This window comes from Bos mutus, chromosome 7, assembly GCF_027580195.1.
Source record: "Bos mutus isolate GX-2022 chromosome 7, NWIPB_WYAK_1.1, whole genome shotgun sequence".
Lineage (NCBI taxonomy): Eukaryota > Metazoa > Chordata > Mammalia > Artiodactyla > Bovidae > Bos > Bos mutus.
Genome location: NC_091623.1, coordinates 82296863 through 82310276, shown reverse-complemented (window position 1 = coordinate 82310276; position 13414 = coordinate 82296863). Strand labels below are relative to the sequence as shown.

The window sequence follows — 13414 nt, the reverse complement described above, 5'->3', positions numbered from 1 at the left end:
GTCATGTCCCTCCCTCTAGACTATACTCCTACAGAAGGCAAAGTCTCTGTTTGCCCAAATACCTCCCAAATTCCTAGAGTGGGCATGGGATGCCCCATTTGTTGATTAAATGCATGAATTTAAGGAAAAGAAGGAGACCTGAGCCACAGTCCAGGCAAAGAGGTCAGCAGATGGACAAGGAGTATATTCAAGAGAGAGAACTCTTAAGATTTAACTGCCCACTGGGAAGTGTTGGTGAGATGCCTACCTGAAACCTCTGTGTGTGTGGTATGTCTGTGTGTGAGAGTGTAAGTGTCTGAAGGGGTAGGAACAGCAGGAGGGAAGGGAACTCAGATCCACAGTCAAAGCCAGAAGCACACACACACCACGATGGGAAGGTGCTGGGAGGAGGCTGGCCTGCCTCTGCTCTCACCAACAGAGGCTGCCCAGACCGTGCTGCCAGACGAAATGCCTAGGGTGTGGGGGGGCAGCAGCAGCAGGGGCTGTGGGCCCCTCACTGAGGTGCATAGTGTATTCTGCAAGCAGGGGCTTCATGGCCCCTCTACCCTGTGAGATTGTACAATGAGTTTATCCTCATCTTGGCTGGAGGACCCTAAGAATTAGTGAAGTTCAGACACTTGCCCAAGGAGACCTGAGCTTCTTCCCTGAGCTGCACAACCCCCATGTGACCTGATTCTGAGTTTTGAGTCTTTCCCAGCTGTGTAATCTTGGGAGAGTCTGTTATCGTTCTCTCTCTTTTAAAACAATCATTTATTTATTTATTTTTTGGCTGTGCTGGGTCTTCATTGCTGTGTGGACTTTTTCTCTAGTTGCAGCAAGCAGGGGCTACTCTAGTTGTGGTGCCCGGGCCCGGGCTTCTCATTGTGATGGCTTTGCGGAGCACCGGCTCCAGGCACACAGGCTTCAGTAGTTTTGGTTCCCAGGCTTAGCTGCTCCGAGGTATGTGGGATCTTCCTGGACCATGGATTGAACCTGTCTCCTGCAGTGGCAGGCAGATTCTTCATCACTGAGCCACCAGGGAAGCCCTATTAGGTTTCTCTTATGTACCTTTGTTTCCTCATCTGTAGATGGGCTAATCAAGGTGACTGCTTTGCGAGGTCAGGATAAGGTGATACTTGTGATCCATCTACTGGTCATGGAATCCATCTGGTGGGTGGTGGCCCACATGAGACAATGCCAGGGACATATCTGGCTCCTTTGTATCTTTTGCCAAAGGCAGGCCCTGACCAAAGTTTTTCTCAATTCCTGGAGGCTTCAGAGACTTGACCAGCATCATAGCTGCCAAGGGTTAAGCCGTGTATGGCTCTGCAGTTGGGCAGGGCCCAGTCTGGCCCAGAAGCCCCTCCCTGTAGGCGGTTGTGCTTTCTGATTGTGCAGCCACCTGCTATATAAGGCCCCTCACACACCTTCTCCAGCCTTCTGCTGGGATCCACCTTCTGCAGGGCAGTCTCTGGGCCAGACAGAGAAGGTAAAGGAGTGGGGCTGAGCTTTGAAGCGGGGCCCAGCCTGGGAGCAGCTGAGAGCAGGGGAAAGGTGTTCAGAGCTGTCTGGGGTCCAGGGCGTTCTCTTGGTTCTCGCTGCTTCAGCAGTGCCCAGGAGGGGAAGGCTGGAGTCAAGAGGTACTGGACTTTGCTCCGTGTGTTCGTGGTGTCCTTCTCGCAGTTTCTGTGAGCTTGTGCTCCTCTGTGTAACACGAGAGCGATTGTGATAGGACCCTCTCAGACTGCTGAAAATGTCCAATGATAAAATGAGGGGGAAGGACTTTGCAAAGGGGTATACAGATGCGCTTGCTCTCATTTTCCCTATGGGGCCCTCTGCCCTGGCCCCCAGCTTGCTGGCCCCTTGGTCTCACCACCTTCAGTCTCTGCCTCTCTGCTGTGTGTTCCTGGGCAGAGTCCTGACCACTCTGGGCCTCCATTATGTCCCTCTGAAAATGAGGCTAATCATCAGGTCGGTACCTGGGCTGAGGTGATTTGTGCACTTAATTGATGTGGCTTCTGTGGCCTCTTTCTCATTTTTCACCCTAGCTCCTCTTCCTTTACACCCACAAGGCTTGAGATGCCCTTCCTAGGAAGCCCAGTCCCTGAACCTCTCTGCACTGGGGTTCTGTGCCTGGAGCGGTGACGGCAGGGGAGGATGTAGGGGACAATGCATAGAACATCTGCCACAGCCTCCAAACCAAACGTACTTTTTCTCCTTGGATCTCTAAATATTGGGGCCATTAGATAATTGATGGGCCATCTGTCTTCCCTGACTGTGACTAGTTTCTCTTTCTTTTCACTGACCCCTAATAAGTTAACTAGGTGATCATAGTGTTGTGCGTGTGTGTGTGTATGTTGGGGGGGTACATGTATGTGTGGTTGGTGAAGTGGGATGCAGGCGGTGGGTTGCAGCGCCCAGTAGAAGGTTTGCTGCTCTTTAATAAGTGGCAGTTTTCATGGTACAACTCGATTTTGGACCTGGAAGGACCCCGAATGGAGTCCCACTTTTGGTCTTACAAGCTGAATGAGTTTGGGCAATTTTCATTATCCCTCCTTCTGCAGGTTTTTCAGCTGGGGAGTAGGCAAAAATCTTTATAGCAGCACTGTGCCCTGGGGCTTGTTTCATACCTGTACTGGCCAGTACAGCAGCCACCAGCCACAGGTGGCCACTGGGCACTGCAATATGGCCAGTCTGAGAAATAATGTTTCTTTTTTATTCCTTCGATGAATCCAAATGTAAGTGGCCACATGTGGCTCCTGCCTCCTGTTCACAGGATAAATGAGCTAATGATAAAGAAGGACTCAGTGCAGAGCCAGACAGTTCCCTTTCATGCTGCTTTGATACATGGGCAAATTTAAATTTTAGGAGCTCTGATTCAGGATATTTATTTATTTAATTTAAAGTATAGCTGATATACAATGTTGTGCTAATCTGCTGTAGGGCAAAGTGACTCAGTTTTACACATATAGGCATTCTTTTTTAAAAAATATTCTTTTACATTATGGATTATCACAAGATATTGAATATAGTCCCTTGTGCTGTACAGTAGGAACTGTCTGTTTATCCATCCTATATATAGTAGTTTACATTTTCTAGTCTCCAGCTCTCAGGATCTTAATAAATACAGCTAAACCTTACTATTAGACAACTTACAGGTTCAGAGAGGTTGATGACGGACCTGTCAGAGGTGCGCTGGGACCTTTGGGTCTGGGGCTTTGGGAGTCATGTCTGTTGGAGGCAGTGTGGAGTGAGGATTAGGGATCTGGGCCAAATCCAGCTTTTATTCCTCTCCGGAGTGTGACCTCGACTTTGAGTGCTTACCTAACTTCTCAGGGGCTTAATTCCCCCCTTTGAAGTAAAGGTGATCCTAATAATAGTACCTGCCTACAGAGATGGAGGAATTACATGAATCAATGCAAGTAAATGTTCAGAACAGAGTAAGTGCTCAGTAGGTATCTGCTTATTGGAGTGGTGATGGCAGAGACAGAGCCCCTAACGGCATTATGTGAAAGTGGCAAGATTCCAACTAGAGGATGGACACTGTGCTCTGGGAGAGCACAGTCCAGCTTTCTTCTTGGACGCCCATCCTCAGTGGAGCTGGCAATCATCTGCCTGCCCATTTTGTATCTGTAGTGGCTCTGTAGGAAATGCCCCAGGCTTTCGTACCTGTGTATGTAGATACCTTTGTAGGCAAAGGGAAAACTCAGATTCTTGTGGGTCTAAAGGCAGGTTTGAATCTGTATCGTGGCTCTGTGCTTCCAGTTGACGATGTTGATTCCTTCCGTCACAAGGTTGGGCTAGGTTTGTTGAAGTGTGATTGCAACCCTAGGGGATATCACGCTCTAGCAATCTTCTGAATCCCCGGACTGTCTTCTTTGTGCCTCTCTCTTCAGGCTTGAGGCTCTGCAGCCACAGTTCTCGTCTTCAGGAGGCATATGTCCAGAACCATGAAGAGCTTCCTCTTTGCTGGTATCGTCGTCGTGCTCACGGTTGCAGCTGTAGGTGAGGGAAACCACGTTGCTCCCTTTTGGAATGAAGACCCCATTTTTCATCTCACCAGACTCTTGTCAGTCTTGGTGCTCTGGAATCCCCTCAAGTGACCTCTTGTCAAGATGTGGGCAGTGAAGACTGTGAGACCCCTTCTTGCACACTGCACCCTGTGATACCACTCTGTGCTGTGGGTCAAGGTTGGGTCTTCCAACCGGAGAATGGTAGACATCTCACAGCTTAAAGTTTGGGGGACCCCAGAGGGAAGGGATGCTATCTTGACTATTCTTTTAACGTGAGGTAAGTGTGGTGCTTTTTCCAAAGCAAACTCTATTAGTGTCTCCTGAATGTTGACGATGCCAAATATTTTGTCTCCCCAGATACACTGCGCTGTATACAGTGTAATTCATTGAAAGACAGCTGTGTTGCAAAAAATGCCACGGAGTGTCCCTCAAATGCCACCACCAGCTGTACAAGTTTCTCAACCAACTTTTATCATGGTGAGCCTCAGGCACTGATCATTCTCATTTCTGGAACTTGCACAGGGCAGGTGCTGGAGGGGTTGGCCAGGAAAAGGAAGGCTAAGGCTGGGCTGTGCACGGAGAGAGGGAGTCATGAAGGCACCTCCCAGGAGAAGCAACATGCAAGTGTCCAGCCAAGCAAGCGGACAAGCCCCTGTGGCTCCTTGGAATTGCTTCCTCTGGCTGAAACCTCATTGTAGGCCCATCCTAATGGACATGAGAAGCAGGGACAGCTCTTAGCTAAAGTATAAGCAGTCAACTCTCTCTAGGTGCTTTCACTTTTCCATTTTCTGCTCCCCTTTCCTTCTTCTCAGTGTTCCTTCCTGTTTCAGATTCAACATACTTTCACTCTGACTTCCTTCCAGGGTATTTTGCTTGTATGATTGTTACAGCTCTCTCAGAGCATTTTGATTTATTTTTAACTTTTTATTATGACCATTTCAAACATACACAAAAGCAGGAAGAGGAGTATAGTGAACTGTGGTCCTGTGTCAACAATTAACATTTTGCTATTTTTTTCCCATAGCATTTTTATTCTTTAAATTTTTACTGAAATATATTTGATTTACAATACTGTGTTAGTTTCAGGTGTACAGCAAAGTGAGTCTCATACACACACACACACACACACACAAATTCTTTTCCATTTTAGGAAAATGGATTCTTTTCCATTATAGGTTATTACAAGTTATTGAGTATGGTTCCCTGGGCTATTCAGTAGGTCCTTGTTGGTGATTTATTTTATATATAGTGACATGTATATTTTAATCCTTAACTCCTAATTTACTCCCCATAGTATTTTAAAGAAATTTAGATAACATATTATTTCCCTTATAAACACTTCATTGTTCATCTCTGGTAAGAACTCTCCCCTGCTTTTTACATAACTACCATACAAGGATCACACCTAAGAAAATTAGCTATACTTTTAAATTTTAAAATTAAGGTGACCTTAAAAATGTTCACTATATTTCAAAGATATTGAAATATAATTGATGCATTGGAATTTGGACCCAAACAAAATTACATTTTGCTGTTAGGTCTATCGTGCCTAGTTTGTTTAGTAAGATCTTTTCTTTTTTTGCTCAATTCCATTGAATGGTTGGAGAAATAGGGGCATTTGTCCTGTAGCTGTCTCATATTCTGGCTTTGCTTGATTGCTTCTCTGTGATGTCATTTCACTTGTTCCGCTCGTCCTGGTATTTCCTGTAAACTGTACTCATGCTGTTCAGTAGAAGTTTTTTTCAGTGATGTTAATGTGTATATCAATGCTGTCTTATATGTACATTCAGGTATTGATCTCTTGAAATATAAGGAAGTGATTTGTAACTGACCACATAGAGCTTTATAAATGACCACCATATTGCACAGCTTTGGTCTATAAGCTTTGCTAGTTTCAGGTTCAATATCATGTTGTATATAGACCCACCACATCTGCTTGGCTATATTTAGAGATGTTAAGACTGATCATTGGCTTTGGGGGTGTCAGTGTGAACCATCCACTTCACCCATCAGCCTTTCACCTGCACTTTAAGCTGCAAGATCTCCCGTTGAAGCCAGAAACTACTTTTTGGGGAAGGATTTTTTCTTTTTGCAGGAAACTCTCTTCAGTGTCCCCTAAATTGCACTGAGCTGAGAGTGTATTTTCTGTCCTTGCCTAAAGCAGTTGCTCCCTGAATGCTTTGTACCCAGGACTGATAGTCTGTGTTTGCCTTTGTGTAGGAGAACACACCACATGGTATGAGGATCATGCCTGCTCTGAAGAGAACTGCAGTAACACCACGGTTGAGTCTTTCACGGTCTATGTATCTGAAAATGAAACCTTCCACTTTGAAAGCCAGTGTTGCCTAGGAGAGCCATGCAATCAAACCAGTAATACCACCGGTGGGTGCTGGCCAAATCTTCCCTCTGTCCTCCCATATCCATCCCTTCTTTCACGACTTGTGATTGTCAAGCTTAGATGGATACATTAAGCCTAGGCACTTCAGTGCATAGTTGGGTAACATTAACAGCTGACATACAACAATTACTTGAGAAACAAATGAAGAAAACCAGCACTAACATTATGCTTTCCGTTTCTCAGTAAAGACAGAAATCACAGCTCTTCAACCTGTGTGGGAGGGCAGTCGCTGCTAATTAGTAGCTTTCAAATTTTGCGGCCTCACATCCTCTTTCCAGATGCTAAGTCTTGAAAATTATGGAGGGACCCCAAATAATTTCTGTTTCTGTGGACTATATCTATCAATATTTACTGTATTAAAAATAAGGCTAAGAAATTTTAAAAATATTTGTTAGTTACTGCTGCTGCTGCTGCTGCTAAGTCGCTTCAGTCGTGTCCGACTCTGTGCGACCCCATAGACGGCAGCCCACCAGGCTCCCCCGTCCCTGGGATTCTCCAGGCAAGAACACTGGAGTGGGTTGCCATTTCCTTCTCCAAAGCATGAAAGTGAAAAGTGAAAGTGAAGACGCTCAGTCGTATCCAACTCTTAGCGACCCCATGGACTGCAGCCCACCAGGCTCCTCTGTCCATGGGATTTTCCAGGCAAGAGTACTGGAGTGGGTTGCCATTACTAAAAAATAATAAAACCCATTACATGTTAACATTAATAACATTTTTATGTTATTAGAATAGAAATAATTATTTTCCAAAACAAAATATATTTAGTGGAAAGAATGGCATTGTTTCATGTTTTTTCAAAGCACTTTAATTTCTGGTTTAATAGAATACAGCTGGTTCTCAGATTTGCTTGTTCATTTATTCTGTTTCAATCTCACATGTCATGTTGCCACTGGAAAACTCCATTGTATTTCCCTGAAGGAAAGACAAAGAGGCAAAGAACATCTTAGTATCATCATGAAAATAATTTTGACCTAGTGGACTCCCTGGAAGGATCTCAGGGATCCCCAGGAGTTCCTGGACCGTCATTTGAGAACCACTGGCTTAGATCAAAACCTTTGTTTTGAAGAGGAGAAAATGTGGCCATAGTCATAGAGCATGGTTCATTAATAGCAGAGCTGGGTCTCATATAATTTTTAAAAAAATCAAAGTCACGATGATAAATAATTACTTGATTTCATTTGTTCAGAGCAAGATTTAGTAATAGTCACACACTTGTTGGCTAAATCCAGAATAGCTGGCTAATGTTAGTTTTAGCTCAAAATCTTACCTTTCCCTTCTCATCCCAACACACTCATCAACCACAGTTCTTGAAGAGTGGATGGTCTGTATGGGCAGATCTATGAGGTTAAGTGCTGCAAATACTTTGGTGAGACATGGGAACAGGATGACTGGTATTTTTATGGCAGGATCGGAGATTCCTGAGCATGCAGAGAGACCCTGAGAGGTCTCTCTGGCTAGCATCTTTGTCTGCATTTCCCCTTCCACTCCAGGCAATACCATGATCTTTGTGATAACATTGTTCTGAGTTAATGATTCTTACTCTACCCAGCTTCTCCACATCAAGCGGGGTCCAGAAACATGGAGTGCCCTGCGTGTTATGGAAATAATGAAACTTCCTGTAATGAAACCCGGAAATGTTATGGAGAAAGATGTGTCAGTATAATTGCAGAATTTACAAATGGTATGTGAATTCCTTTTTATGGGACTTGAATTTAAAACACAGGTTACACCTTGGATCATAAATTCTGGATTCACAAAAAAGGCCTGGTGGAGATAGGATGAGGAAATACATTTGGCCAGGGTACCTTTGAGACAGTGAGGCTGTTAATGTAGACTTGAGTTGCTTGCTATTTTTGGCTCCTCAGTCCAGTGTCATTCCTCCTGGGCTGTCCATATTTTGAATTCTATTCTCTTTATGACTTGTAATCAAACCAGGCTCATTTAAGGGCATCATGTCACTCCTGGCATTTATTTCTTTACTAGGTTGAGCTGTTCTGTAGGTGTGGGTGGGTTTGACTTTTATTACTTTTCATATGTAACTTCCCTTCTCTACCTGTCACTGAGAGGTGTTGGCTTCTGAAAACCAGAGTTGCCTAGAAGGGAGACTCAAATTGGGCTTTAATACCCAACCAATTGGAAAAAGAAGAAAAACAACATTGAAATTAAAAAGCTATTTTACATTTTAGCTATGATCTATTCCCCTTGGTCATGGTGTAAATCAACACAGTGTTTCCTACTTAAAAAAGTCACTGAATATTTGAAAATGAACAATAATGATGATTTCTCTAAAAAAAATCCAACCAACTGTTCTTTTCTACAGGAGTAATTTGATAGTAACTGTTATGAGATACAAATGAACCATCATACAATATAAAACTAATAAATATTATTCTTTAAATATTCAGACAAATGTTATGCATGATTATTTAAATAATAATACATTTATTAACTATTACTATTAGCCAATTACTAATGCTAATATTACTGATATAACACTATTAGTGTTAGTTAATTACTGTTAAAGGGCAACTTCCATGTCCTATGGCTCAATGCAATATAGTTTATTTCTTGCTCATGGAGCAGTTCATTGCAGAGTCCAGGGCCCTGGATACTTTTCATCTTGAGGCTCCAGCCCCTACTCACTCAGGACTTGGCAGCTCTTTTCTGTATTCTTTGCATCTCACCAGCAGGTGGGGTAAGAGGGGGAGTGGAGGAAGGCAGGAAGGTTATTACAGGCAATGCCTAGAAGCGAGTTCCTCACTCCCTTCCACCTTCTGTTGTCTGGGACTCAGACTGCCCTGGAAGGTGGAAATTTAATCCAGTGGTGACACAGCAGGAAAGGAAGAGGCATAAAACTAAAATGAACAGTCAGTCAGTCTCTGCCACAGTATGCCTTACAATAATAAGAGTTTAAAGAGCACCAATATCCAAGTACAATTTGATTTCAACTTTTGTTAAATGGCAGTTATGGTTTTGGAAATTGATGCATAATTGTAATTGCAGATTTCTTAGTGGGGCCAAACTTCATACTTCTCCTGAACTTCTTTTTACTTAAAAAAAAAAAGATAGACTTAATTTTTTAGAGAAGTTTTAGATTCATAGGAAAATTGAGAGGAAGATATATTTTTTCTACAATTTTTTCCCCTACACATATATAGCCTTCCCCACTATCAACATCATCTACCAAAAAGGTACATTGTTATCATCCATGAGCCTACACTGACACATCGCTATCATTTAGAGTCCATTAGGGTCACTGTTTGTGCTGCATATTATATGGCTTTTGACAAATGTATGATGACATGTATCTACTGTCATAGTATCGTGCACAGTAGTGTCACTGACCTGAAAATCCTCTGTGCTCTATCTAACCCTAACCCCTGGCAACCTCTGATTTTTCTTTACTCTTTCTATAGTTTTGCCTTTATCAGAATATATATGGTTGAAATCGTATAGTTTGTAGCCTTTTCAGAGTGATTTATGTCAGGTAATAATATGCATTTAAGGGTCTTGATGTCTACACAGCTCTGATGTCTAATTCTAAAGCTTTGCCTGAAGGCAGCAATGGCATAAGAAGGACTTGCTGTTTCTGCTTACCTTATTTGAAGGTGTCTGCAAAGTCCCAGGCCTTGACTTAATCTGAAAGCCAGACAGATCAAAGTCATCATAAATGTAGGATTTTGTTTTTGTTTTTGCCCAAGGTCACTTAAAAAAATACTGCAGACATGTGCCAAGCAACATATCTTCCTCACAGACTCTAATTCAACCTTCAACACTGATATTTGATCTAAAACAGCAATGAATTTCTTTCTTTACTGGTATTTGGAAGTTTCTCCTTCCTTCTCAGAGCAAGGATGGAGTCAGCCTTGAACTCAAATTGTAGCCCTGACTCTAACAAATAGCCAGTCACTTCCTCCAGCCCCTTCCTCCTCTGTGAACTGCCTGTCCTTCAGGACAATTTGGCTTGCAGCCTTCAAAGCAATCACAAAGTGTTGGACATGATTTAACGACTGAATAATACACATACACTACTATAGAGCAATACTGGCACATAATTGGTACTCCATAAAAGGTAGCTGAAATCACAATCACATCTTCTTTGCAAATTCCTTGGTCTTTTCCTAGGACCTTACCTTAAAATAGAGTTCAACACATCATAACACAGATTAGGAGCAAAGACGTGGTAGTCTCTTCGTATCCCCTCTGACTGTTTTTCCTCTTCTCAAGGAAAACTCAGGTAGAGAGAACTCAGGTCCAGAGAGGAATGGGGATGGAAAGCAGAGCCTAGAGGAGTGGAGGCTAGGAGCAGTCTGAAGTGCTGACTTCTTCTTGGATTGAGAACAGAGGATTTATGGAGGGTCTGAACCTGTTCCTGCATTTCACCCCTTGCCAGCAACTCAGGAAAAAACTGAAGATTTGAGTCTTAGGTCCAGCTCAGGCTCACATCCAACTTCAGGAGCCTCAGTTTCCTCTGGGACTGGGTCAAGGAAGGGATCTAGACCCTCACCTCCATGGTCACTCTGCCATTACCATTACCCTTCAGTCATTGTTCTTGATCCTGGGCTCCTTTCTCCAAGCTCCTGTTTCAGGAACAGACCTGTTTCAGCTCTTGCAGGTCACTTGGGGAGGGAGGGTGAAGGGACTGTAAAGTCCTTACTGTCTCGTTTGCATTCACAGAGACGAAAACGCTCGTGCTGAAAGGTTGCTCCAATGTCAGCATCTCCACCTGTAAGTTCCTGGGTGCTGAAAATCAGACGTTCAGAGGAGTCACTTTCCGAAAGTTTGAGTGTGAAGACAACTCCTCAACCACCATTCCCCCTACGCAGGCCATGACCACTAACGCTGGCTCTCAAGCCTCCTTCACACCCTTGGCCCTAGCCAGCATCATCCTGCTAAGCCTGCTGCTCTGAGATCTGCATCCTCAAACACTCCCCTCCCCTGTTTAAATGCTCAGTGAGTAGCAGTAGCAGTCATAGCCATCCAGGCAATGTCCTGTGATAGCCACGTTATTCTTTATTATTAAAGCATTGGTTCACTCTCTGATCAAATCTGTCCTGATATGTTCTGGGCCAGGCTTCCTTCAAGCCACTGTCCACCATCACTTCCCAGCTCCTTGCCTTTGAAATCTTTGCACCTTTGTGTGTGGGCTCCCAGGACCGCCCTAATCCCTGCCCAGTTTGCTTCTGAGAAGCAGACCCTTCTGCTGTGCTGGCATCTTTTGCCTGCAATCCTGCATTTTTGGGGACTGACATGCCACTCTCCCCATCCTCACACTCAGGGAGTGTCCCAGCCATAATGCGCTGTGTTGATGCCAGCAGTTGTATTGGCTGTAGTCAGAGATCACAGTGACATTGTCTAGAGCCCTGTCACCATGAGACCCAAAGTGGGTGCACAGTGGTTGCTGAAGGCTGGCAATTCCCCTGCCTAGCCTCCCAGGCAGGGGCATAACGCTGTCAGTACCTTGCTGACCAGGTGTCACGGAATGGAACACGGCTACAGAGTCCCAGCCCCTCCTCTCGGAGAGCCTACAATCAGTGGCAGAGTCCTCGACTCCATAGCAGATACCTGAGGAGCAAGAAAACCATTTGATCCAATATGTACAGAAGCCTAGATTTAGTAAAAAAAAAAAAAAAAAAAAACTGGGGCAGGCAGGGGGCGCTTTGAGCTGGACTTGGAAGAATGGGGTTTTCTGTAATAAAAACTTATAAAGGTATAAACCAGTTTGGGTCTTTATTGTCCAGGCTTGCCAATGATGATTAAGACCAAAGCCCCCAGAAGGGCCGTCTGGTGGGAACTCATCACCACATTCATTCTTATTTACTTATTTGTTTTTTTTTTTTTTTTTAATTTTGAAGTAATTTTAGATTTCTCAAAGTTTCAAAAACAGTTCAGAGTTCTAGTACCCCCTCACCCACCTTCCTCTTATGTTCACATCTTAGATAACCACAGTACAATTACTGAAATCGGGAAATGAGCATTGAAACAATACTGTTAACTAATAGACCTCATCTGACTTTTGCCACTTTTCACTAATGTCCTTTCTCTGGTACAGGATTTAGTTGTTTATGTCTCCTCAGTCTCCCATACTCTGTTACAGTTTTGGAGTCTTTATTTCACTGACCAATTATTTTTTTAGAAATTTGAGGTTGTTTGAAGTTTTCTCATGATAAAATTGAAGCCATGTTTTTTGGCAAGTACCCCACAGAAATGGTATGTCTCATACCCTTGCATGAAATGGGACATGGGTATAGAACTCCAGTGCATCTTATCAGGAGCTACATAGTTAAAAAACATTATTTATTTGCTTGCACTGGGTCTTAGCTGCAACACATATGATCTTCAATCTTCACTGTGACATGTGGATTCTTTAGTTGTGGCATACAAACTCTCAGTTGCAGCATGTGGGATCTAGTTCCTGACCAGGGATCAAACTCAGCACCCCCTGCACTGGGAGCATGGAGTCTTAGCTATTGTACCACCAAGGAAGTCCCAGAAGTTACATGATGTTGACGTCATATCAACTGGTGATGCTAATCTTGATTGCTTTTTTAAGGTGACATCAGCCAGGTTTCTTCAACATAAAGTTATCGTTTTTGTCCTTTGCAATTAATAACAAATTGTAAAACCATGCTGTTGTAACAAATGGATATCAGTAAAAAACAAAAACAAAACAAAACCAAAAAACTTAGGGGTTTAATACAAGAAAAGTTCATTTCTAAGTTATTTAAACTCATACAGATGTTCCTGACTAGGCAGCTCCCCTCTAAGAGTGAGGAAGTGGCCAGACTCTTTCTATCCTACAGTTTGGTTCTCCCATTTTCTGGGATTCTTGGGATCTTGGTTAAGTGTTCTGCATCCAGCTTATTGACAAGAAGAGAGTCTGGAGGATTATGCAGCCTGCCCCAGGGGTCAGGCCTCAATTACATGGCTTGTGAAGAAGTAGTTTATTTAAATGCAGCTTGCAGGATCAAGGTATCAGGTTTAGAGCCAGTATGGCTTGGTAGTGGGCTTCCCCAGTGGCTCT

The 13414-nt window shown here is 43.6% G+C and overlaps 1 protein-coding gene across 1 annotated transcript; it reads left to right on the top strand.

Moving 5' to 3' along the window:
* Positions 1-3873: 3873 nt before the first annotated feature.
* LYPD8 (LY6/PLAUR domain containing 8) lies at positions 3874-11950 on the top strand. Its single transcript, XM_014477295.2, has 5 exons — positions 3874-3984; positions 4350-4469; positions 6213-6374; positions 7940-8071; positions 11068-11950. The coding sequence occupies exons 1-5, from the start codon at positions 3918-3920 to the stop codon at positions 11298-11300; spliced, it is 714 nt and encodes a 237-aa protein (XP_014332781.1). The 5' UTR covers positions 3874-3917; the 3' UTR covers positions 11301-11950.
* Positions 11951-13414: the final 1464 nt, after the last annotated feature.